The 26,463-nt window shown below is 45.2% G+C and overlaps 1 protein-coding gene across 2 annotated transcripts in view; it reads left to right on the top strand.

The window, feature by feature from the left end:
- Positions 1 to 26,463, top strand: part of VPS53 (VPS53 subunit of GARP complex) — a 59,829-nt gene that overhangs the window by 23,919 nt on the left and 9,447 nt on the right. The window contains exons 8-18 of one of the 2 annotated variants that reach the window (XM_084219329.1): positions 801 to 879; positions 1,681 to 1,824; positions 3,421 to 3,563; positions 5,060 to 5,201; positions 6,521 to 6,622; positions 9,729 to 9,823; positions 14,571 to 14,813; positions 16,255 to 16,402; positions 17,262 to 17,344; positions 20,697 to 20,775; positions 25,503 to 25,651. In XM_084219329.1, coding sequence (XP_084075455.1) covers positions 801 to 879; positions 1,681 to 1,824; positions 3,421 to 3,563; positions 5,060 to 5,201; positions 6,521 to 6,622; positions 9,729 to 9,823; positions 14,571 to 14,813; positions 16,255 to 16,402; positions 17,262 to 17,344; positions 20,697 to 20,775; positions 25,503 to 25,651 — 1,407 coding nt within the window. Of the gene's footprint in view, positions 1 to 800; positions 880 to 1,680; positions 1,825 to 3,420; positions 3,564 to 5,059; positions 5,202 to 6,517; positions 6,623 to 9,728; positions 9,824 to 14,570; positions 14,814 to 16,254; positions 16,403 to 17,261; positions 17,345 to 20,696; positions 20,776 to 25,502; positions 25,652 to 26,463 lie in introns of both variants that reach the window. The other variant, XM_084219328.1, reaches the window with a different exon arrangement.

Below are 26,463 nucleotides of genomic sequence, written 5' to 3'. Positions count from 1 at the left end.
AACATTTTCACAACAGTAAATGTCGCCAGCCTTGCTAAAGTATCAATCTCAGCGGAAAAATCCACAGTGAGAGTGATCAGTTCAGAGCTGAAAGCCTTTCCACTATAATAAAAACTGATGGAAGAATTCAAGGGCTGCAGAGGGATGGAAGTGCCTCACTGTTTGCTTTGGCACTTTCTAGTGTGTGTAGGCATTTCCATTTCCCTAGAAGTATCAATTAAGCTGTATTGACTTTTATTTCTGGAAATTGGAAGCTTTTTTTTCTCTTAGCCAAATAAAGAGCAAGGTTGTGGTTTATTCTGCTTCCATTTCATACCTTTTGCTCTTTTGTGCTTCTCTAAGACACTGAGAATTTATGGGATAAAACTGCTGCCAGCTGTGTTCATTTAAAAGTGGATCAGAACACCTGTAGCTGTGAAAGGTTCATGGTGAAGACTGAGATGTTGTGAAGCTTTTTACATCTTAGAAACATATTTCTGTTGAAATGTGGGCAACAGAAATGAATTTCAGTGTAGATCCCACTGGCATTAAAGGCCTTTCAAATAGCTGATTAACTGCCCCTTATTGAAGTATTAAATGGCAGCAGGGCAGGAGAACCCAGGACATGTTCTGCTGCAGCTGAGGGCTCAGGAATTGTCATTCAGGGAGCAAAAAGTCTCCCAATTTTGACACACAGACCCTCTGAGGGTGGATATTTTTTTCTTCAGCATCCTTTTGATCCCTTCCAAACCTTCCTGCAGCTGCTGGTGTTGCAGTCACCTTGCAGGGAGGTTTTTGAGACCTTCTTGTGTCCCCTGCAGGGTGAAGGCAGCACAGAACGAGTTGGGGCAGCAGATCCTGGCTGACTTTGAGGAAGCCTTTCCTTCCCAAGGTACAAAGGTAAAGTTCTCACTTTCCCTCTTCCTCCCATTGAAAAGTGTCACTGGAAACTCTTCAGGGTGATTGTTGTTGGATTTAGTCTCATTTTGCCTCTAGATTTGGTGTCTGCCTGTTTCAGGAGTTTCTTTAGAAAGCAGAGGGTGATTTCTCTCTCTGGGGGAAGTGCCAGCCTTCCCTTCACTCTGCTCCTGCCAGAGGGCTGCAGCCAGGCAGGGAATGCCCAATAATTCATCTGTGGGGTTTCTTTGGGGTCTCACCCAGTCCCTGGTTATTTGTTTGTCACAAAAATCAGTGTTTTGTTCAGAGGAAGCCAAGCCCAGGCTGGCTGTTGACACAGTGCCACCAAGTTTGTGTCTGGTTTACTCAGCACAGATACAAATCTGGGCTGGGGTTAAGGCACCAACTGTGCTTCCCCAGCATTGTGCATCCAAACATTTGCAAACAGTAAGGGGAGTAGGTGTGAATTTGAATTTACTTCCAAGAAAAAGCCAGTTCTGTCTTTCAGAGTACCAGCTCTGCTGGTTTCTTCATGCAAGTGACAAGTACAGAAAGGAGGAGACTCTTTGGAGCAGGTGGTGAAGTGCAAATCTGTGTCTGTAAGAAGCAGCACCAAAGCAGCTTTTTAAAAAATAAAAAGTTTTTAAAGTTTTCTGCCTTTACATGCAGCAGAAGAAAGATGCAGCAATAAATAAAGAGTAGCAGCAGAAAAAAGAATAATAGGAAAGGATAAACCTGGATGCATTTACAATCAACCATTCAATTATTTAACCTGAAATAATTTTCTTCCTGTTGTTCTGCCAGAGGACTGGTGGGCCCAGCAATGTCCTACGTGATGCCTGCCTGGTAGCCAACGTCCTGGACCCCAGGATCAAACAGGAAATCATCAAGAAATTCATTAAACAACACCTCTCAGAGTACCTGGTCCTTTTCCAGGAAAATCAAGATGTAAGGGAAGCTTTGCAAGCTCCATTTGGATTTCACATTTTGCTCTGCTGGCATTCCCAAAGTTCTCACTTCCACAAGTTCCTGTGGTGAAAAGTTTTTATCCCAAGGGCTTGAAAACACTGATTTTGATGAGCTGGGAGTCGCTGTTATCTCTGCCAGTATCCTCCCACCTCAGAACTCAGTTTCTCAGATTATCACTAGAAATGTTTTCTTCCCACATACAGAAAATAAATAAATTTATCTTAGATTTATTTCCTGCCCTGCAGAGGGTTGAAAAATGAAACTCTGAAAATTGAAAACTCAACACCCCAAAATGCTTAGAAAGCTGAGGGGGAGGGATTTCTAAAAAGGTAATTATCTTTATAGCTAATTTTTAAACTTCCTGTCCTGATACTAACAGCTTTTTAAAAGTTTACCATAACCTTCCTGAATTTGATAAAAAAAACCTGGACAAACCGGGATCACCTTTAGATCAAAATGTATTTTATCAATTTCAAATGTTTGACATAGGCAGCTTAGCCTTTCTCTATTCTAAGTTTAAATTTTTAACATTTTTCTATCAAAGTTTTCTGGATTAATCTTTGTACTTTTTGACCAGAAAACACAATTATTGAGGGGGGAAAAAAATCCCATCCTGCTCACCTTGTAAGAATTTTAGCTGGAATTTAAATGTGAGCTGAATGTAAGAATCCAGGAATTGCTGCACTCTCATCCCACTGACTTTAACCTCTCTGTCTGAAACAAAGAGGGTGGGATCAAATGAAATATTATTGGATTGAGTTTTCAATAATCTCTGCATGATTTAGGAGTACTGTTATCCTCATTTTCAACAGAACTTGCTCTCTTAATTCACACAAGATAGGATTTTCAGTCTGGCATGTGTTTAAGCACTTGGAATCCCGGAATCATTGAGGTTGGAAAAGACCTTTCAGATCCTTGATTCCAACCCTTGCCAAGTCCACTGCTAAACCCTGTCCCTAAGTGCCACATCCACACTTCTTTTCAATCCCTCCTGGGATGTGACTCAGCCAATTCCCTGGGCAGCCTGCTCCAGTGCTTGAGAACCCTTCCAGGGAAGAAATTTTTCCTGATATCCAATGTGGGATTCACATTCTCTGAACCTGGGAGATGCAGTGAGAGAAGCAAAGAATGATCAAAACAATTCTCATTTACTGCCCCTGTGTTGTTCACAAGTGGAAGGCATTGTGGGAGGTTGTTTACCTGAGGGGAATTGGTGATTGGATTTGGTGTGAGTGTTTTGGTTCACTGACCAGTTGAATCCAGGTGTGTGTGCAGTGGAGATGAGTTGAGTGCTTGGCAGATTCAGTTTAGATTCAATATAGTGTAATATAATATAGAATAATATAGTATAATCAAGTAATTAATTAGCCTTCTGATAAGATGGAATCCTCATCATCATTTCTCCTGGACACGGGGCAAAAATGTCACCAATAATCCAAAGCATGCAGAGGATGTTAATCAATGTAAAATCATGAGACAGAGCAGAGCTGCAGCAGCAGCACAGCTCTGAATATTTGCAACTGCTGCTGCTAAAATTGTTGGTGATGCTAAAAAGTCTCTGTCCCTGGGGTCCAGGTGGCCTGGCTGGACAAGATTGACCGGCGCTACGCCTGGATCAAGAGGCAGCTGGTGGATTACGAGGAGAAGTACGGGCGCATGTTCCCCGCAGAGTGGTGCATGACGGAGCGCATCGCCGTGGACTTCTGCCACATCACCAGGTGAGCCCCACATCTCTGAACAGCACAGAACTGCCCCAGGGTCTGCCACATCACCAGGTGAGCCCCACATCCTCACACAGAACTGCCCCAGGCTTCTGCCACATTCCTAGCTGAGCCCCACCTGGAGAATCACGCATCCTCTCAGCAGAGACACACATAACTGCCCCAGGATTCTGCCACATCACCAGCTGAGCCCCTCCTGCAGAGCCACACATCCGCTCAACAGAGTGACACATAACTGCCCCAGGGTTTTCTGTAAGAAGCTGTGAGAAAGCTCAGAGAATTAAAACAATTATTATCTCTCTTTCTATTGTTTATAGATATGATTCTCCAGAGTGTACTATTCATAGTTCGCCAGTAGTGTAAAAGAAGATTCCTAAAGTGTTGCTCTGATTTTTTAAGCTTTCTGATGTTTACCATGCTTGTAATGAACTTTCCCACACACTTTTATGTAAATTGTTTTGCATTCTTTTATGGAGGAGGAGAAATTTAATAGACTGGAGAGGTGCCACTTTCACCCTCCAATCCACTGTCACTTTTGGAAATCTATAAATATTAGAGTCAGAAAAATAAAAGTCCCTTTTTTACCTTAGAAAGAGCAGTGAGTCTGCATCGTGTTGTTTCGTATCCTGTAGGGACACTAAAGGGCTGTCAGGTCTGAAGTCCACTGTTGTTTCTATAAAACCTGTAAATTTCTAATAATAATAACCTGTAAATTTCTAATAATAATAATGACCTGTAAATTTCTAATAATAATAATGACCTGTAAATTTCTAATAATAATAACCTGTAAATTTCTAATAACAAAGGGCCTTTTCATGCCTTCTGATGATAGAGTCTCTCTGTCACCTCTGTCTCTCCCAATACCCCTCTGGTGATACCACGCAGCTCCTGCTGCCTCCCAGCTTCCTGAAAATAAAAGGCTGGCTTGGCTCCTGCCACACTGGTCAGAGTCTGAAGGCAGGGTGCAAATGTCTCTCTGGAATTGTCTGTGGTTAAAAGGAAGTGAGGAGTGAAAAGGCTGAGAAGCGTCGCTAAAACCATGAGAAACTGAAGTGATGTGAAAATCAATTTTCAGCGTACCAGAGGTAAAAATCAGCAATATTTCAGGCCAAGTGGAATAGCATGAGCTGACTGTGGTGACCAGGCTCTTTGCCAGCCAGGGACAGGGAAGCAGAGGAAGGTGCCAGGTGGAGTCCCAGTAGCACCATTGCCTTTGTTCTGGGACCCCAGTGGGAGTTCTGAGCTTGCCAAGCTTGGATGCTCAGGGCTTTCCCAGGGGGCTGCCAGGGGATGGGGTCCTGTTCCCCACACAGCAACTGTGGCTGTGTTTGAAATGGGATCTGCAAAGCAGTTTTATGTTAGAGAGCCTCTTAGGAATTAGCCTGAATTTTGTGATGAAAGTCTCTCTGGGGAGCAGACTGAGTTCCAGTGTTAGGTTTCAGACTTTTATAGGAAACCACATTTGTTTTTTCTATATTCCCTCTCTCTTGCAGGGCAGAGCTCTCCAAGATCATGCGCACCAGGGCCAAGGAGATTGAGGTGAAATTGCTTTTGTTTGCAATTCAGAGAACAACCAACTTTGAGGGGCTCCTGGCCAAACGCTTCTCAGGCTGCACTCTTGCTGATGGCACAGGGGTAAGGACATTTCTGAAGAGCTCTCCTTTACTCAGCAGCTGTCTCAGGAGGAAAAAAACCCCCTCACACATAGCTCAGCTGCTGGAAACTATAAAAGGTGTCACCTGCAGCCTCCCCTTGCTCAGGGTGTTCAGTGTGACTCTGCTCTGTATTGGAAAAGTGATTTTTAGTGTGTAGACTGTAGAGAAGATGGCTCACAAGAATTAAAAATGCACTGCTTGTGTGCTTTTTTGGTTCTCCTGGGGCCCTGTGCTGTTTGAAGGCACAGGGTGATTGTGGTGTGGTTAAATGCCTTGTAATGTTTGTTCTCTACATGTCAGTGGCACATTGTAACTAAAAGTCTCCTCTTCTCCTCATTTCTGGGTACCACACATTGAGCACGTGGACCAGCTTTCAGTCCCACACTGCTGGGTCACTCTGGCTTGCAGGGACATTGGTGGCTTCTGCTTTGTCTCTTTTTTGGTAGATTGTAATGGCAGAACCAAGAGAAAAAACTCAGGGAATATCTCTGGAGCCATCTCTGAGCTTTTCCTGCCTGGAATCTCAGCCCAGAGCTCTGTCAGCCAGATGCCCTGGCAGCACAGAGCGTGTGTGATTGGCTTCTGTGTCCAGCTGGTGTCTTGAATCCTGCCTGGATGTGATAATTCAGCCTCCAAGGAAAGCCTGCTGCACCCACTGGTCATTTGCTGTGGGTGCTGCTAATTAAAAGAGGAAGTCCTGTAAGGTTTTCCTCCTGGCTGAATTTAGATCTCTCAGGAATATGGCTTTATTTATTCTGACAAATTTCATAGTAAATTTGCAGCTTTAATTAAATTGACTTCTCTGGGTTGTTGGAAGTGAGAAAACCAGAAGGGGAGGGTGTGGTTTCAAATGACAGAAAATCCTGTGTTTCCCCCTTCCTGACATGTCCAGAGGCTGTGACACTCAGGCTGTCATTTGCTCTGTTTTGTACCCAAAATGAAGGGCACCATTATAAATAGCTGGCTGCTGAGTGCAGAGGGGGGAACAAACTGTGGGAGCAGCAATTTGGGCTTGATTGCAGGGCAGAGTTTTGGAGCTGCTCTTGTGGGTTATCCCAGTGGAGACCACACACTTTGGAGTGGGCTTTGGGAGAGTGGAAATGGATAAAATGTCACACTGTCAAGGAGGATTTAACATGGAGGGGTGGGGAGGGAGCCAGGATCTGATCACCTCTGCTGGGAGAAGGCAGATTGCTGGGCAGTGCTTTGAAGGGCTCAGGAAAGCAAAATGTGGATGCAGCTGTGTGCCAGAGGGCACAAAACTGGCTGTTCTCTGAGGAGCTTCCTCTTTTCCAGCAGAAGAAACCAGAAGTGCCACCTCCCTCCACCAACCCCTTTCTGGAGGATGAAACTGGGGCAGAGACAGATGAGATTGTGATGGAGAAAAGCGATACAGACAAAGTAAGTCTTTGAAGTTCCCACTTCTCAGCCTCTGTCAGAACCTCCAGTGGGGCCTCAGCTTTTCCCATCCCATTGATTTGAAGAGTTTGTTTTCACAGCAATTAATTTAGTGCAGTTTTGATCCTTTGTGCAGCGTTCAGGCTCCCAGTACGAGCATGCTTTGCTCTGGCTCATTTCTCTGAAACCAAAGCAATCTTTATTCCAGTTAATAGTGCAGAGACAATCCTGCCACGTGAGAGTGAGCTGGATTCTGTTCCAGCCCAAATGCAACTACAGGATTTCTGTCAAAGGGAGATGAAATAGCTATTTGGGTTTTCAGATCCCCAAAGAAGCTCCTCTACAAACAGTTGCAATTCATATTTTGCCCTGTCAGCTAAGCAAACTGTCTGGAGTCACCAGGCAAGTCGTTGAACTTTCAAGTGTCAGCTTTAGATTTTCACTCCAGATAAATCACTTGTGGGATTTTTATCTTTGCAGTGCTTTTTATCCATTACCTCTGCAAAGCAGGCAGCACCTAACTGCTTGTACAAGCACAGGGCTTCCAAAGCCCTCTGCAAACATTAAAGGGTGAATGGTAAATGCAATTGTTTTAATTGGCACCAATATCAAAGCTTGTATTTTTTTATACACCAGATGGATGTTTTCTAAGTGTTTAGTTGTGGGTTACTTGAGGCTGGTACTCTCCTCTTTTTGAGGGGATTTACAGCCTTGTAAATGGGCTGTGTACAGGTGTGTCCTGATGGGTGACCAGGGCCTCAGGACCTGCTCAAATCCACATCCCTGGGGAGAGCAGGGGGTGGGAGCTCTCCACCAGCACAGTCTGGTGCACTGCATCCCCTCCAGATTTCCACAGCCTTCATCCACAGCCAAAGTCCTGAAACAGAATGATTTAAACAAGCTTTTGTTCTTCCATGAAAATCCAGCTTGGACAGTTGGTATTGTGTGGATTTTATCAGTGAGACAGAGATTGGGAAGCTGGGGAGACACCTCAGGGGCATTTTTTGGGAAGAGCTTGCTTTCCAAGCAATGACTGGAGGGTTTGGCTGGGATGTGCAGTGTTGAGATGAGAGGACATCCTTGGAGAAGCCAGTGCTGTTAGGAGGCAGGTGAAGAGATAATTACAGCAATTAGGGCTGGGTTTATGGAACAGCAGAATGCAGCAGTTCAGGAGCTTCTGAGAGAGGAACTGCTGTGCTCCCTAGACCTTATGAGGCCATCCATGGAGAGGAGACACCCCTGGGAGTGCAGTTTGGGGTGAGGCTGCCCTTTCCTTGTAGGAATGCCCTGTGCCAGTGTCCCAGTGCCAGCCCTGCTGGGAGCCTGCAAGTGCTGCAAGTCTCATCTTTCCTGTCACTGCCTGAAGAACAGAAGGGGCACAAAGAGTTGAAGATGAAGGGTTTTCAGTAAAAGAGCCCTTCCAAGACACCAGTCCTGAAAATTCAAGACACTTGGGAATCTAAAAGGGAGCACAAGAATTTTGAGGGGGGGGAAATCCATGCTAAAAAAGCACCTCTTTTGGTAATCCTAGCAGTTCCATTTAATCTGTTTACTTTGGATAGTAATGAAAGGAAACTGGGCCAGCTGCAGACCTCCTTGCTGTGACAACAGTAACCTTTTATTATTTCCATCAAACTGAAGGAGGAAATAGCTTAAACATCTGCAGCTTTTGGACAGGCTTGCACACTCAGAAATACAGCTTCAGTGCTACTGGTAAAAGATTTAATATTCCTTCCACCAGACATGCTGGGAGCAGCGTGGTGCAGAGCTGGCCCTTGCAGCCTGCTGAGTGGCAAACATGGGCAATCTGCAGCCTGGTGCTGCCACTGCCATGCCAGGCCTTTGCACATGGGAAGTTTCTGTCATTCCCAGCTATTTTTTACCCTCCCAGCTCCAGTGAGAGTGTGCATCCTGCACTCAGAGGGGTTTGGGTGGAGGGTGCCTGGTAATGGTTCTGTCCCAAGGCTCTTAAAAGTTAAATTCTTCATGTAAGGCTCATAGAGGTGGTCTGGTCTCCATAAAAGCATTTCCTCAGCCCTAAGTTGGGGTTCATCATTTGGGGCTGAATTGTTGCTGAGAAATGTTTACCTTGTCACACTCTGATAATTCTGCCAAATTCTTAGTGCCACCTCCTCTGTCATTTAAGAGAGAATGTCCTTTAGGCTTTGCTTCTTTTGTTTGGCTTTTCTTACACTAAAAAAAAAAAAAATCAGCTGGAAAAATTCATATCTTCATTGGCTGGGAGCTGATCTTGGCTTTTTGTGGGGAGGGAAGCAAGAATTCCATTCCAGAGTCACTGCAGCCCTCTTTGCAGCCAGGGAAAAGCTGCTGGTGTGCTGGGAAGCAACAAGAGAAATTACCTATTAGTAAAAAAAGAATAATAACAATCTAGCTGTAGGGCAAAAAAGAACTTAAAGGTCCTGCCTAGCCTGGTGCTTAAACATGCACAAATTTAAATGTGAGAGTAGTCCCAGTGGCTGTGCTTGGCCATGGTTTGAGTGCAGCACTAAACTCAAATGAGGGCAAACAGGATGGCTCCCACATGGCACCTGTGCTTAATGCTCTCAGTGTGATTTAAAAATAGAAATCTTTGCATCCCCAAAAACATGTCTCACAGTGAAAGCAGGCCTGTATAATTCTGGCTCCTGAAGTAATTACATGCTGTTTATCTAAATAAAATTCATACAGATGAAGCCTGTAACTTTGAGTTATTGCCCTTGATATTCTTAAATGTAAGGATTCTTTAATCTTGCTTCCAAATAACTGCTGCATTTGATTTCAGAGGGGACTAGAGGAGCCTTGTTACTGCTTGAAGGATTGAGGGAGATTTTATTTGCAAACTGCATTAAGATTCTTCAGCTGAAATCTGTTAGCATGGAGCAGCCTTCTCTTTAAGGCTAAGAATATTTTACAAATGGAAAGATAATTCCTTGGATTGCTAACAGCTCTCTAAGCAGGAGGGAGGACTTGGATATAATAGCATTTATATGCTTTGATAATTTGACAGCAAATTTCTGTGCTACAATATCTCTAAAGATTTCTATCCTTTTGTTGCATTGCTGTTCCTTCAAGGCAGGTTTGAACCAACATTTTAAATGTTTCCTTGCAGCCAAAGAAGCCAAAGGTCCCTGACAATCCTTTCCATGGCATTGTTTCCAAGTGCTTTGAGCCTCACCTTTATGTGTACATTGAGTCCCAGGACAAGTGAGTAACCAGCCTGATTTCAGGGTTTGGTTTTGGATGTGTTGGGTTGTGCTGGATTCTGGACAAAAGCTGCAGAAAATTAATGTATTGGAACTCTGCAATACATTACATACATTACATACAAACTCCTGATTTCAGCAGGAGCAGTGTTTGTGGTTCAAGAAACGTTGAGTGGGACCTTTGCTTGGACAAAATGAGTGCTCAGAGGGCTGTGGAGTTGGTTTGGGTGTAATTGCAGGAGTGCTGCCTTTCTGTGGAAGAGGCTCAGAGTTCCTGAAATTACTTCTGTTGCCTCTGCAATTCCCACTGCAGACATGTGTCTTTCTTTCATCTCACATCTTCCACAAATCACAGAGCTGGGTTTTCTGTCAAATACACATGTGGCTTTGTGGCAGAGGAGTTGCAAGATTTGCTTTGTAGGTATAAGTTACTTGAGATCCTCAGATGAAAGCTGGTTGTAAAATAACATTATCATTGCTCACAGATTGGGACTTTGTCAGGGGCTTTAATCCCTGGCACCCTTCTTCATCTTCCTCTTTGACTTGCAGCAAAAAAACCTTGAATGAAAGGAGCTTTCAGCTTTGAGCTCTGAGAAGTTTTCAGGGCTCTCACCACACTTCCATGTGCACCTCCATTCACAGCAGGGTTTAAATAACATCTCAGTAACAACTGCAGTGCCACCTGAGACAGGAAATAGGTGAAAAAGGTTCAATTTAGTCTTTTAGCACAGATTTGTGGCTGGGAAGGAGGAGGTGCCTGCTTGGTGTCTCTCATCTGTGTGTGCTCTTGTACATGAGAGAATGTCTAACTCAAGGCTTGTCCTGATTTTATCTAAACTCCATGAAAAACATCTTGAAAAAGCTTTTCCATGTCCCATCAACTTTTTATGCTTAAAATAAAATCATTAAATAGCTGAAACCTTGCACAGTGCTGTGTCCTGCTGGGTTTAGGTTCTGCTCTGCAGTATCACAGAGGGAAACTGATATTTCCCCCCTGCCCTCAGCAAACTGAGCACAGACTTATTTGAGTATTTCTTCCCTTCTCACTGGGGGCCATTTTAATCCCCATTTTGGTAATTCTACCCCACTGTGCTCTTAGCCCCTTCAGTTGCCTTTTTTTTTTTTTTTTCTTCTCCTTTTCCTTCACAATCATGAGATGTTTTATATTATCTTTATAGCCACAAGCTGCAGGGAGTTCAAAGAGAAACTGCCACAGTATTCCCCATGCTGCCCCTGACTGCCAAAAATTGCTTTCCTTCACAATTTTCTCTCTTCTTCTTCCTTTGATTGAACTTTGGAGGAATCTGTTGCAGTTGTCTGAAAATGAGATGTTGCTTAGATCATTAATTGTGTGTTTGAGCTCTGAATAGTGAGAGCAATGGTTTTGTTCATCATTTTTCTGCCACATTAAACCTGTGGCAGAAAAAAGCCTGGGCATTTTCTGCCAAAAAATTGTTTCCATACCCATTTATAGAAGCACAGTGCCAAAATCTGTAGCAGTTTAAGAGGAGACACCTGAAAGAAGGAGTTTAAAGATGCTGCTCTCCACCCTCAGCTGCAGAGTAAATATCAGATTTCTGAGCAGCAGAGCAGATTTCACTCCTGCCCCTTTGGGATGTGCATCTTTAGCTGTCCTTTGTGGTCAGCTGGAGCAGCAGGAGCACACAGATGTGAGCTGAGCTGTTCTGAGAGAGGAGGAAGAGCTCTGTCAGCTCTGCAGGGCTGAGAGTGTGCAGAGCCCTCCTTCAGTCTGCTCAGAGGCACTTCTGAGTCCAGAGGGCTTGGAAAACTGGCACCTTGTGCTGTGTGATTGCAGCCTCAGCAGCAGAGGGGCTTCCAAAACCCCCAGGGCATGGAAAGGGCTCTGCAGTGCTCCAGGGGTGTGTCAGGGCCACTGCTCTGTTCACATCCCAGTTTCCTGAGCACTTTCTTCTTCTCTCCTGCTCCTCAGTTCCTGGTTCTGCTCCTGATTGCCAGAACAACCCTGAATGGGTTGAGTGAAAGAAAAAAAAAAAAACCAAAAAGGAAGAGGAATGCAGGAATGAAAAGAAGCAGAATAGAATTCCCTTTATGTGATTTCATTTCATTCTTTCTCTTGGTTAGATTTGGCTAGTTCTCACTCCCAATAAATATGCTACTGTTAGGAAATACCACATCTGCACTACCAGAGACTTTTCTTGGAGCTTTTCCTTGCAGAAAATACTCATTTTTTCTGTAGCTCTCCTGCCTTCTGCATGTTTCATCTCCCAGCAGCTTTTTCTGCCAGCCTCTGTGTGCTCCCATTGCACCACACACAGATTTGTGGCCTTGGTATCATGTTTGTGCCAGCTGAGGCTCATGTGAGGCTTTGCCATCAGCCAAGGTGTGCATGAGTGATGCAGCAGTTCTTTTAGTGCACAGTATCCTGATGTTGTGCTTGCAGCAGTGCCATTCTGAGACAGGAGCAGTCCCACAGCCTGCTGGGATGGGCACCTTTATCCAGGTTGAGATCAGAGCAGGCGTGAAGCCCCAGCACTGCTCTCCCAGCTCTTCTGAACAGCTGCATTTTCTCCTGCATCCCACTTGACAAGACCTTGGGGGAGCAGGAAAATGCAGATCCATTTCACTTTGCCTCAGAGAAGAGGAGAACATGTGGGCTGAACATAAAGAAACAAAAGCCATTGACATTCCTGACCGTGTCTTGAGACCGAGAGAAGGCAAAAAAAAAAATCCAGTGACTGGTGACTGCTAAGAAAGCTCCACTTTGTTGCCCAGCTGGAGCCCAGCACAGATGCAGAGGTGGAGATGCAGCTGTTGAGTTTGACAAGGAGTGAGCCACGTCCTCTTTTCCTTGAGAAGCTGCAGGAATCTGCAGGCTGCAGCACGTGGGAGCCCTCCTGCAGCAGCCATCTGTTTGGCTCTGCTACAGCTACAGAGGGAGGTAAATTCTGCTTCTCTGTGGCCCAACACAATCAATGCTTCACTTCAGCCTTCAATTGCTGCTGCCAGCCTGGAGATTTATCACATCAGTGGAGCAGCCTGATGTTTTCACAGTGCTTGTAACACAGCTGAGGAGTGTGGAGTCAGGGCTGGAGGAATAGGCATGGAAAAAGGGGCTCCTTGTCTTTGCAACAGCCTGGCTCCCTGATGGAAAGTCCTGGTATTCCAGGCACATCTCTGGAGAGAAGTTTGGCCCAGCAGATCAGCCCTGGTAGGAGCTCATCCATTCTGAGGCAGCAGCCTCTGAGTTTATCAGGGAAGAGATTTGTGGGTTCTGTGAATTCTCTGACTTGTGGGCTCTGTGAATTCTCTGACTTGTGGGTTCTGTGAATTCTCTGACTTGTGGGTTCCCTCAATTCTGATTTGTGGGTTCTCTCATTCTTTTAATTTTCTGACTTGTGGGTTCTCTCATTCTCTCAATTCTCTGACTTGTGGGTTCTCTCAATTCTCATTTGTGGGTTCTCTCATTCTCTCAATTCTCTGACTTGTGGGTTCCCTCAATTCTGACCTGTGGGTTCTCTCATTCTCTCAATTCTCTGACTTGTGGGTTCTCTGATTCTCTCAATTCTCTGACTTGTGGGTTCTCTGAATCTCTGGAATTTTCTCTCTCACAAAAGGAAAAGCAAAAAGGGGTAGAAAGTGGGGGAAAGTTGTTGGTTTTGGTGGGTTTTTCCCCTTTCACTGGTAAAAGGGAAAAACCCCTTTCTGCAGCACATTCTCCTGAGGATTTGGTTTTCTCCTTGAGAGCCCTGCATCATGGCACAGCCCAGCCACTGCAGCCTCAGGGGTGTGGGTTGTGCCATGGGAGAGCTGCAGGAAAACCAAATTAAAAACAGGAATATAAACTACAGGAGCTCCTGGTCAGCAGAGTACCTCTCATCTGATAGGCCTGTCTATTTCCCAAAATCCAAGCTCCTTGAGGAAGGCTGTGTGAGTGTGCCTGGGGGAGGAGGTTTTTTATTGCTGGCATTCATCTGGCCCAGGTTATTGCATGGAGCTGAGCTGGGCTGGACACAGATCTGCTGTCTCTGGAGGGGTGGGAGCAGAGGAACTCCCCAAGATCAGAGGATCCTCTGGTCCTGTGTTGATGGCTCTGGCCCTCTGCCATGCTCAAAAGCCTTTTTGTCCTGGTGGAAGGATGGAGTGAAGTTTATTGTTGCCTAAAGAGTGAAATATTTGAGTAAGGACCAGGCTGTAATGAATCACTGGAGACAATGAGAGGGCTTTTTGTGCTTTCAAAAAGAGTCTGAGTAGGAAGTGCACTTTGTGCTCATGCTAAATAAAACTTCTTTAAAGGATGTGTGAAGTTGTGCAAAACCAGGTGGTATCCAAATGGGACCAAGAAATGGCAAATGGGACACACCATTTTGAGCACATCCCTTCAAAATCCATATTCCCTGAGCTCTGCTGGGATGGGAGGCCTGACTGTTCCTTTCCCTGATGCCAGGAATGAAACTTGAGCACAGGCTTAATGCACTTGCATCAAATGTGCTGAACTGAGCCCTGGCAGACCTGGGAGCTTTTATGTGTGGCTGGAGAACAGATTTGAAGCTGCCACTAAAACTCCTGAGCACAAAAGGTTTGGGCTGTGGAATTGTGTGAGCTTTGTGCTGGGAGTGTGCAGATAAGAAAGGGCTGGGGATGCCCAGCTGCTAAAGCTGAACTTGCTGCTGTCACAAGACAGAGCATCTCATTGTAAGCATTATTCTCTCTTTTCACTCCAGTTCCTCCCTCAGCAGACTCAAATATCTTTTTATTCCCCACCCCAGGAATCTGGGAGAGCTGATTGACAGATTTGTGGCTGACTTCAAGGCTCAGGGTCCCCCCAAGCCCAACGTGGATGAAGGGGGGGCTGTGCTGCCCAGCTGTGCTGACCTCTTTGTGTACTACAAGAAGTGCATGGTGCAGTGCTCCCAGCTCAGCACTGGGGAGCCCATGATAGCCCTGACCACCATCTTCCAGAAATACCTGAGGGAATACGCCTGGAAAATCCTCTCTGGAAACCTGCCCAAGTGAGTTTGGCACCCCCAGTGCTGCACACATCCCACTGCACCAGGGAGCTGATGATTTGTGAAGATAATTCAGAAATACTTCCTTGTGAACACTCATTTCCCTGTCCAACACCCCAGGTAGCAGCAGGATCACTCCATTTACTTCATGGTTTTCTCCAAAGTTCAGGTTTTTGCACAGAGAGTAAAGCAGGAGAGCAAATGAGCAGTCACACATTGTTTTTCTTTTAAGGGCCTCTGGAGAATAGCTTCATATTTGGCTTTGATTAGCAGTCAGGTTTGCAGTTTCTTGAAGCTCCTTTTGAAATGCCAAGTCTCTTCAGAGAGGCCTGGCTTTCAGAATTGCTGCTTGGGTAAGCTGCTCACACTGGGATTCTCAGCTGCCCTGGCCCAACATCATCTATATGGTAATTCATAATGAAGGTGGTTCATTTCTGAGATGCTGAAGTGCTTCCCTGTACCTCCCTCTGCTCTGGAACATTTTATCTCTGTGTAAATAAGATCTGTGGATGTAAATCCAGTGAAAGGAAAGGAAATCATAATGAGTTTGCAGCAGTATGGATCAGTGTACAGGCTAAAGGTGCTCCTGAGATGTTGCCAAAACTCCACTGCAGATAATTTTATTTGCCATTTAACATCTTCAGTTTGTTTCCTTTGTAAACCTGGGAGCAGCAGAATGACTTTGTGAGACCAGTAAAACCTTTCACAGATGGAAGGGGAGGAGAGGGTTCCATCCAGACAAGTGGAAAGATAAATTTAATGTGTGTTCTCCATCAGACCTCAGTTGCATTCTTTATCCACGTTTTTTTCAGTGCTCCATTTTTGCTGTCCAAGATAAATATCACTGTCCTATTTTATTTTTAATGGATTTGGATTATAAAGAGTTGAGAGGTAGGGAATTTCCTGCCTCTGAACTGCTCTGAGTCTTTCTTTGTTGATACATGAACCTTGCTCACTGGAAGGCAGTGGAGGGGAAGGCACATCTTCTATAATTTACTTTGTTGATACCATCAGCTTTTAAAACACCTTGCCAAAGTCTCAAATGCATGTGGACAGCTGCTCAGTGCTGCAGAGATAAATATGACAAGTTTCCTGATAGTTCTGAGATCCTTCTGCAGTCTTTAATTAGATTTTGGATAACTGGCAGTGAAGGTGAAGCTACCTGGGGAAGGCTGTGTTCCACTTGCATCCTAATCTGTTTTCTTGTCAATGAGGGAGTTGTCCTTTGCTTAAAGACCTGGTGCAAAGCTCTTTGGGAAGGAAATTCCTTCACCAAAATAGCAGCTCAGCTGTGGGTTTGATGTCCTGCATTGCACAGCCTGTTGGGTTGTGTTCATAAAGCCTTTTTATGGCAGTAAAATCCAGCAGTAATTTTGCACTTTGAGTGTCTGTACTCTCAAAAACCTCACAGGTTTTACCTGTTTGTTTGTTTTTTTTCCCCCAGGACAACCAGTAGCAGTGGTGGGCTCACCATTACAAGTTTGCTGAAAGAGAAGGAAGGCTCTGAAGTGGCAAAGTTTACTTTAGAAGAACTTTGCCTCATTTGCAGCATCCTGAGTACTGCAGAATATTGCCTGGCCACCACCCAGCAGGTGAGCTTTCCTCTGAGGAGCCACCAGCCCCTCCTCTGTGTTGCTGTGGAGACTGGGACAGCCAAAAGTACTAAAAAAAAAAAAAATCCATTGATTATTGGGCTCTACATTATTCATTCTGTATTTCAAAGAATGGAAAGTATTGATTTTCTGAGAAAAGTAATTTGCTTGTAATCCTGCTTTGCAGCATCAGTTTTGGGTTCAATCCTTTTCTACTTGTTACATAATTTGTTTTGACTTGGGGACCAAATTATATTTTTTTAAAAAAGATTCTCAGTTCATTATCTCCCCTTCATAAAAACAAGCACAACAATAATTCAAAATACTTTTGGGAAAATACTTGCATGAAATACTGGGGCAATGTGGAGTGGAGAGAGGAGGAATTTATGCTGATGTGATTTGCAGCCACACCACTCATTACATTCAGGTGCTTCCAAAATGCCATGGGTCAGCAATGAGCTGTGATGTTTGGCTCTATCCAGGCCTCTAGGTCTGGCAATCCTCCTCCTCCTCCTCCTCTGCAGTTTGGGCACAGGCAGAGTGTTGAGAAACATCTTTATTAGCAGGACAGATGCCACAGTGCTAAGCTAGTACGGTAGCATGTCATGCTAGAGTTACATATTTGACCTTGGGGCTTTCATTCTTTGAGGACATGGAGCCACCATGGGCCATCCTGGCAAATCAGCAGGTCTGGCATGCCAAGAAGGAAAGATTTCCAGTGTCACTGGATGAGTTTTGGATGTGGTTTGGTCACAGATGAAGTTTAAAGAAGCTGACCTTTCCAGGGCATAACTTTTCGAGAACGATTATTTCGAGTTGGAAACCTGATCTCCCTGTTGCTTGTTTTGTTTCCCAACAGTTGGAAGAGAAGCTCAAAGAAAAAGTGGATACAAGCCTAATGGAGAGAATCAACCTGACAGGAGAGATGGACACTTTCAGCATGTATGTCCTCCTCCCTCAATGTGTCAAACATCCCCTTCTGTCAGCCAGATGGTGCTGGAGTAAAAACAATCCTGGTGTCACAGGATGGGCACAGGCATTCCCCTGCTCAGGAATGGTATCCTCAGGCTGCTCCAAGAGCAGCACTAGCACAGGCTTTAGCTGCTCCCCATGGTCCAAGCCAAAGGAACAAGAGCACTGGAAAAGGGAAAGGAAATAGTGAGTTTCCATTTGAAACATCATTTGCATCTTGGCAGCTCTGCGAGGTGGCTGTTACATTTCAAGAAAGGAAGCTATTTCAGTACATTCCTTCCTGCTTTAACTTCCCCCTGGTAATCAGCAGCCTTGTCAGTATGATCAAACCCCATTTCAGATGACATAAAAGACTGATCCAATCTTATATTTGGGGATTATAATTGAGAGAAGATTATCATTCATTAAAATAACTTTTCATGTAGCAGTGCTAAAAATATTCTGCTCTAACATCCTTTCCTCTCCAGCCCTGACAGACAGATTGAATGTATTTTTTGAGACAAGAAAATTGAGGCAAAAGTTGTTTTGCCTCTTATCAGACAAAGGAATATCTTGGCAAGACTGGAAAAATAATCCCTGTCACCGGCTCCTCCTCTCCCTAAAACAAAGATTCAGCCCAGATAGCAGTAAGATATTTTTTTTTCAGAAGACTTCCTTCCTGCTGCAGTGGGCAGGATCCCACTGAATCTCCATCCAGCTCTTTCCCATGGTCCCAGGCTCCATTCCAGGCTGCACAGACTCCCTTCCCTCCAGGCTCTTCTCAGACCTTTTTAAGGGTGAATCCCAGCCTGAAATTCAGGCTTGCTGTGTCCACTCAGCCAAAGCAAGCCTGATAGCAGGGAAGGAGAAATAAAATGTGCCATGAGATGGGGTTTTCTTGGCATGGACAGCATTTGCCAGCAGGAAGCAGCAGTCCAGGTGGCTGCTGGATTTCACAGTGGCTGCCTGAGGAGCTGGTGGGTCCCAGACAGCCAGTGTGAAATGGTTTGGAAGTTGTTTAATGTATAGCTCACATTTGCAGCTTTGGACAGGTTTAAAGTCCAACTGACAGGGCTGATATATCTTGTAACAAAGGCTTTTAATTGACTTTCATTCTCTTCCAGCTGAGGGCTTTGTCCAGCCTTCTGTCAGTGTAGTCAGAGCTATAAACCTTGCTGGCTCATTCAACATCAAACAAGGGGTTTCTTCTGGGATTTGATGTCTTGTTAGGCAGTCATAAAATAAATGATAAAATGCTGTTTATGCACCCTGGGAAGTGTTTCTCCTTTCAGAGAAAGGAGAGTGCAGAACCACCCCAAATGTGTAGAAAAGGAGGGGTTTATCTTTGGGGTGGCAAAGCAGTTTCTTTAGGAAAGTTGGAGAAATCATGAGAACTTCTTCTTGATGTTCCACAACAGAAAAATGATTGTAATACAAATCCAGCAATCCATCATTTCCCTGTTGCTCAGTTTTGTGAAATGATGGGCAGCACTCAGAGGAGCCCTGAAGTGTGGGGCTCACTGGGGTTGCTGCCCTGCTCCTTGATGGCCTCAGCTCCCTGCTCCATCCCCTGTGTGCATGCCAGGATTGTGTGAGGAGTCACTGGGTGAGGATGGGAAGTGTCTCCCTGCAGAACAGCCTCCAGACCCTCTCATTCAGCACGCTGTGATCCTCTGTGCTCCCAGCACATTTCCTGCTGCACCACATCCCTCCACAGCAGGTGTTTGTTTTGAAGAGCAGAAAAATGAGTTTTTCTCCCTGTTCTGTGGTTTTCAGGTGAGAGCCTGCACTTGGTGCCAGCTCCTGACAGACTCCTGAGCATGGACACACAGGGGGTGGTGGCATTTTCCATCCACTCAGAGCCTTGTGCTGCTCTTTGGTGCTGGGCACAGCCCCTCCCTGCCAGGCAGGGGCAGCAGGTGCCCTGCAGGGTGGTTATTTCAGTCTGGCTCCCTTGGCCTGGTGGAATCCCCCAGGGAGGGGATTCTGGAGCGCCCAGCAGAAGCAGAGGCACCAGCAGAAACAGTCACAGGCTTTTTTTATCCCAATGCAAGTTTTAGATGGTGTAACTTGAAGCCTGTAGTCACTTCATCTCCCATATTAATTTTTCCAACTTATTTTGCATGAGTTTGCCTTTACAAACAAATTATTTGCTTTGAAGGAACTCTTTTACTTTGCATCCTGTTCCACACTTGATGTGGTGGAGGAAAGGGAACAGGCAACTTTTCTGGGTTGTGGAGAAGAACAAAACCCAGGTCAGAGTTACATGTGGGTGACACCATATCTCAGTGAGAAGGGGGACACTTAGAGTGAACCCCAGAGTGGTGTCCAAAACTTCACAAAGACAGTGAGGGGGAGGAAAGGTGGTTTGGGGAAGCATTGCTCAGATTTCTCACAGTCCTGTGATTCTCATCTGTGCTACCATCATGAGAAAGAGCAAAAGTAAAATCCACTTCAGACAAATATAATCCTGGGGTTGTAAACACGCATCTGTGGCAGGTTTGAAGTTGACACTGTTTTTAAAAACTGTGAAACAGAATGAGTTCTTGCTCCTAGCAGAAGCTGTGTGCAGTGGGAGTGCTGGTCCTGTGCCCCTGAGGGCTCTGAGCTGCTGCAGGCAGAGTTTCTTGGCTGCTGTTTTAGGATCAGCTGCACCTCTGTGCACATCATAATATGATGGCATTAAATGTGTCTCAAAGCAATATCATGCTGTTAAAAAGAAAAAAAAAAGGAGGAGAGGGGGGAGGGAGGGAAATGTGTTTGACTAATGTGTCCTTTAGTCTGGTATATGTCTCAGGAACTCAAACAATGGATGGCAGCAGTCCTAGACATAGTGTAAATAAGACATCTGCCTTCATCTTCACTCGTGGGAGACACAGAACTCATGCAGATGTCATTTTTAAAATCCTCTCTGCGAGTTCCTGTGAGCAGTGGAGTATTGGCTGTGAGTAAATGGAGAGATGATAAAATGTTGGTGTTACACAGACTGGATTAAATGTGAAGCTGAATCCCAGTCTGGGCTTGATGCTTGGGGATTTCTCCTCTTCATCTGCCACCTTTGATCCCCAGCCCCTTATTTGTGTTAAAACAGAGAAAGGTCAACTGTAAAAGCATCCTGTCTCCCCTGGAGCCCACTTTAAGCCATTGTGCAGCTCCCTGCAGGGTTTCCCAGCTCCTCCTCAGTACAAGTTGTAGCTGTGTGCATTCACATCACAGTGCTGCTGTCAGCCAGCAGAGGATTTTCCTGCTCTCACAGTCAAAGGCTCCAGTTCTGGCACTCTGTTACTCAGTGTGATTCTAAAGCTCATGCTTGATTCTTTTTTTTTTTCTCCTTTTTTTGCAGTGTGATCTCCAACAGCATCCAGCTGTTAGTGCAGGACCTGGATGCAGCCTGTGACCCTGCCCTGACTGCCATGAGCAAGGTAGGGGTGGATTTTCAGAAGAGATCACCTTAACACCCATGTGGAGTTCTTGGGTGCTTTGATTGCTTGATTTCACTACTGATACATTCTTTTACTCTGATTTTTTTTCCTGACTTTTTACAGCAGCAATTGCTGTATTTATAAACTGTATTTATAAATACATCCCTCACTCCAAACCCTCTGATTATTCAGATTAGAGCTTTCAGGCTTTTTGCACCACACTGAAACCTACAGACAATGAAATACATTCAGTAATACACTCAAGGCTTTCTCTTTCCACTCCCAATGCCAGTGAGAGCATTTCAAATTTGGAAAAACTTTTGTCAGCCTGAAATTCCAACCAGACCTTCAGGTTTGCTCTCCCCTTTGTCTCCTTTGGCAGGGAGTTTTACCAGGCTGCTTGTTTGGGGCTGTGAAATGGAGGTGCTCCACTGGAGGTGATGTGGAATTGAGATTGAGCCTTATTGCTTCTGTGATCCTCTCAAGGACAGATGGAGCCATTCCTGGAGAGGCCCCTAGGACTGAGCTTAAGGATTTTGTTGCAGTTACACTGCTGGCTTTTATATGTTTGAAATGCAGAGCTGTGTTTCCTTGCCAAAGCATTGTGAAAACCCAGACTTGCTTTAGACGGAGGTGAAGACAACAAAAGTGGATTGAACTATTTTTTTTTTTCCTTTTAATTAGAAATATTAAACATAGAGCTCCATTTTTGTAGGATCAACACACTGTCTGGCTGCCACGAATTTTAATAGCTTTCTGCTTTATGATGTATTCCAGCTGTAACCAGCCCCACCACCCCCAGCTAATATTTGAAGTAGAATGCAGCTGGTAATAGAGCTTGTACAGGTTCCAAATGGAAAGAGGATTTTTTTGCCCAGTCAAATAACACCACTAGGAAGGGCTCAGCACTTCAGGTGTTGCCTGTGTGCTGTGGCAGCCCCTCAGGTCTCCTGAAGCTGCAGAGTACAGGAATATTTAAATCACTTAGCTCTCACTGTTTATACCCAAGTAAACCACAACCTTGAGAAAGCAGCAGCTGGTAGGCCATTTATTTTTGTCTTTGGAACACTGGTAAAATGCAGCACAAGTGATGGGACTGATGATATATAAACAAGTTTAAGTGTTATGAAATTAGCTAAATAAATACTTGTCACTTGTGCACACACTCTTCTGTTTGCATCAGACAGAGTTGCTTTTATGTGATTTTATTAGACCTGGATTTGGTGCAAGAGGTTTTTTCCCTTCACCTTCCTCCTCCCTTTCCTTCAGGGCTGGGTTATTACTCTGACACTTCAATAAGAAATGCATGTAACTATTTAAACACAGAGGCAGTATTTGGAAATGTAAAATTTCAGCCTATATTAAAGAAATGAAGATTGTGTGGCTGATCCATTCTAATTTTGCTCTCCCAAGATCCGTCCTCCATTAGGGCTCTTCCTTTGTTTAGCTTCTTTTCATTTACCTCACTCTGGTGTCCTCCAGGATTGAACATTCCCAATCCTTTGTTGGAGTCTGGCTTTGGGTTTTGTTTTTTTTTTCCCCTTGCAAAAATGTTCAGGAACTACAGAGGTAAATTATGAAATGCTTAAACCTTTCAATCCACTTTGGCTGCAGGCCACGTTGAGAGATTTAACACAGAAAACAGCATCAGGAATATTGCTTTCAGCTGGGAATGCTGCTTGGTTTCCATGATTCTTTACTTGGTGTGTTCTGAAGAAAATGGCAAATGCTGAGAAGGCCCCATATTACAAAATTTGTGGGTGATAATCCTTGCTCAGGCTTTACAGCAGGTGTAGGATGATTAAACAGGACTGTAGGACAGGGAGCTGGGATGTGGGTGGGAGGAGAATTTGCCCTAAACCCCCTGTTGTGATATTGTGGATAACTAAGGACTGTTAATGTGTTTGTACTGATCTGCAGCAGGCACTCACATTGCCTGGTGTGCTTCCTTTTTCATTTCTGGGATGAGGGAACTGCTAATCTGCACGGGATATTTTCACCCCAATTAAATTTATGGATTGCACTGGCTAAGGCTTGATTTACATGCTGAATTAAGCATTGATTTATATGTAAAACTGTGCCTGGAGCTGGGGCTGAGGGACATTTTAGTGCCTCACATCAACCTCTTGCTGGCTTTTTACATTTTCCTAAAACCTTTTGGCCCGGCTGCAATTCCCTGCGTCCTCACAGCCGAGCGGGCAGAGCGGGGCTTTCATCATTTCTGCACTCCACACACAGAAAAATCCCTGAGAGCAGAGCAAGCAGAGCTGCTAATGAAAACCTCAGGAGGGTGTGTGAGCCCTGGAACAGGGGCAGAGCGTGGCAGGGCAGAGCCCAGCTCGTGTCCCCAGACTCGGGGCGCTCCCCGCTGCCCTCCCAGCCCCTCTGGAGCTCCAGGAGGAGCTGCCAGTGGGATGCTGCTGGGAACAGGGAGAGTTAAAGGTTCATCCATCCTCTTCTCAATCCCAAAGTCCCTTTGCTGGAGGGAGGGAGGGAGCTGGTGGCTCTCTGGGGACTCTGTGCCACCCTTGAGCCCCTGCCCTTCCCCGGGTTCCCCGCTCCTGCTCAGGGTTTCTCTTTCCTCCTGCTGTTTTCACCTCAGCCCTGTGTTTGTTGTGAGAAGCAGGAGGCAGCAGCAGCTCCTCCAGCCCCTCTGTGTCCTCCCAGCCTGCAGGTGCCTTTGGGTTTATCCCTTCAGTGAGATCTCCCTGCTCCTGTTCCTTGCACTCATTTCCAGCTTGTGTATGTAAACTCTGTGGATATCCCAAGAAAAACACAGGACAAGGGAAAAAGAAGAATAAATTTAAAAGGACAGGAACAAAGCTTTACCAGCAGAGTTGGGCTCATATTTCTTTTGATGACTTTTCAGTGTGTGAGCTATTCCTTTCTCTGCAGCTACTGGGTGGTTTTTTTTATTTTGGGGGGGTTGAAACACACCCACAATGCACACACAGACACAAAAGGGCTATTTTTACTGTTCATGCTTTAAAGGTTTGCTTGTAAAGTATTGCTTTTGGAATGATGACCAACAAAATGAAAAAGCTACTGTTTCATTGTTGGTGCAGTAATTCAGCTCAGCAGTCCCTTCCCACTTTCTGGCTGCTCCCACTCGGTGGGGATGGTGTGTTGGGTGAGGGTTGCTCTGTCAAGAAGGGAAATGTGTGAATCCAGCAGGGAGAAAGGCACAGAATATTTTGTTTGGATGTGATCAGTACCAGGAGGAGTAGAAAAGCTGCTGACCAGTGACAGGACATGAAGGAATGGCTGGAGCTGTGAGGTTTAGGTTGGATTTTAGGGAAAGGTTTTTCCCCAGGGAATGGTCACAGCCTCAAGGCTGCCAGAGCTCCAGGAGTGTTTGGACAATCCCAGACTCAGGGTGGGATTTTTGGGGTGTCTGTGCAGTGCCAGGAGGTGAAGTTGGTGCTGCTTGTATGTCCCTTCCAACTCAGGATGTTCTGTGACTCTGTGAAAACCTGTGGAGCAGGTGATGAGAGAGATATCCCTTCCAGCCACCCAGCTGATGTGAGAGCAGCAGGCTGGGGTTGGTTTGTTTGGTTTAAATAAAGGCAGCTTTAGTGGGACATGTGTAGACTCAGACACTGTGGTTTTGCAAAGAATTTGGCTTTTCTTTCCCACTAAGTCACTTAGGCTGCGTGTTGTTTGGATGGAGTTGAGTCAGCTGAGTTGCAGGGGGCAAAGTAGCCAGATTAAATTAAATTAAAACCAGGAATAAAAAACTTTATATGCAAAATCCAGAGCTTGGGAAAACAAGTTTGAGGACAAACAGCTCCTCAAAGGAAAAAGCTCATCTTCCATATGTGCCCAGTTTCCTCTCCTGATTTCCTATGAGTTTTCCTCCTGTCTCATCTCCAGCATGAGGAACAGATCTCCAAAGAGTTTTTGGGAGGACACTGCAGAGTTCTGAGTGTGCTTTTCTGGATGCTTGTGTTCCTCAGTGAGACTCTGATACACACACAAGGCCAGGCCAGACCAAATAATCTCTTTTTTTGGTTTTTCCACTTGTTTTAAATTGGGAGTACCCTGTGTACTGCAAACCAGGCTCAGAGAAAATCAAGGGAGCCACACATCTGGCTCCCAGGGGCTGTTCTCTTGCAGTTCTGCTGAGAATAAACAAAAACAAAAATGGGAGGTTGAGTAACTCCTCTTGTTTTGTACTTTTTACATGCATTTGGAAGAGCTGGACTTGGGCATCCTGGCTTGTACACCAGCAGTGTTTTCAGTGAGCTACACTGGTGTAGAGTGTTTTGGACTTTAAGACTTTTTACCTCTTCCATCTATCTGTCATCAGGCTCACCAGTATTAAAGTCTTGGCTGCCATACAGGAATCCAGACTTTGCAAGCTTGCAGATATTTTCTCAAATGCCTGTAATCAGGATTTATATGGGCACTTCATCCCAGCAAACTGGAAACTGTTAAATATGAAAGCAGCCTGGTGTGCTCCAAAGGTGCCCATTTGTGTGGGTTACTGGTCACAGTCTCTGCTCTGCTGCAAGAAGGGCTGCTCTGGCTTTTCTTTGGGTCTTCTTGTGGAATGGTTTTGCCCAGTCACTTTAATGATGAAGAACTTGACCTTGAATTGCAGAGGCAGTCTCTAAATGATTCCTTAGAGATCCCCTGGCAGGAAGTTTGTACAGTTTCCCTTACCTATTACTTGAATGTTGATGAATTAAACAGTCATTTTTGGTTGTTTTTTCCCCTCTGTGCAGATGCAGTGGCAGAATGTGGAACATGTTGGTGACCAGAGTCCTTATGTCACCTCAGTGATCCTGCACATCAAACAGAATGTCCCCATCATCCGTGACAACCTGGCCTCCACGAGGAAGTATTTCACTCAGTTCTGCATAAAATTTGCAAAGTAAGTTCCCAACACAGACACTTTCTTCAGCTCATCCCATAAAACAGCATGATGATCACTGGGTGCTGTTTGCCAAGTGCAGAAAGGTTTGGCTTGGGCACCTTTAAAAGACTTTGAATATCTGACTTGAGGTATGACTCTTGCTGTGGGAAAACCTACTTTTCTTCCCTGGGGCTTCCAGGTCCTGAGAAATTTGCCTCAAAAGAACATTTACAATAAGCCCTGCAAGGAGGGCATGTGTGAGAAGTGTATTTTACCTTCACAATCTGAAAGCTGCTTTTCTGTGCAAAAAATAGCTCAGTCAGGAGGGGAAATTCACATTTAAATGTTGGGGGGTATTAAAGAATCTTCCTGGCAAGTCACTTACAGTTGAGCAGCAAGACAGAAGTGGCAGATGAGACAGAAATGCCCCTTGCTGCTGGATTCAGGGTGGACATCCAAACTTTGTCTGAAACACAAGTTCAGCTCTTTGGGAAGATACTTTGAGCTCTTCCCTGCTTGCCTGTGGCCAGCTGAGCTCCACATGGCAAAGCCCCAGGAAAAACCCTTGGGAGAGCTGTGCCAGTTGTAGCTGCTGCTTTTGGTGGCACATGTGACCCTGCTGGTGGCCTGGAGGGCAGTGGCGTGCGTGTCATGTGTCACTCTAAAATACCTTAATGTTTCATTCATCTCTGATAAGGTAATCAGCCTGAAATAAGCTCTGTGGCCTGGCAGGGGCTGTGTGGGTTGGAGATTTGAGCTGCAGCTCCTGCCTCAGCAGGGTGGGATGCAGCAGCTATCCTGGGAGCTCTCACAGCAGGGAGGCTCTCCTG

This window comes from Fringilla coelebs, assembly GCF_963513975.1.
Source record: "Fringilla coelebs genome assembly, chromosome: 20".
NCBI classification, from domain to species: domain Eukaryota; kingdom Metazoa; phylum Chordata; class Aves; order Passeriformes; family Fringillidae; genus Fringilla; species Fringilla coelebs.
Note: the sequence above shows the minus strand (reverse complement) of the source record. Positions and strands in the feature narration are given on the sequence as shown.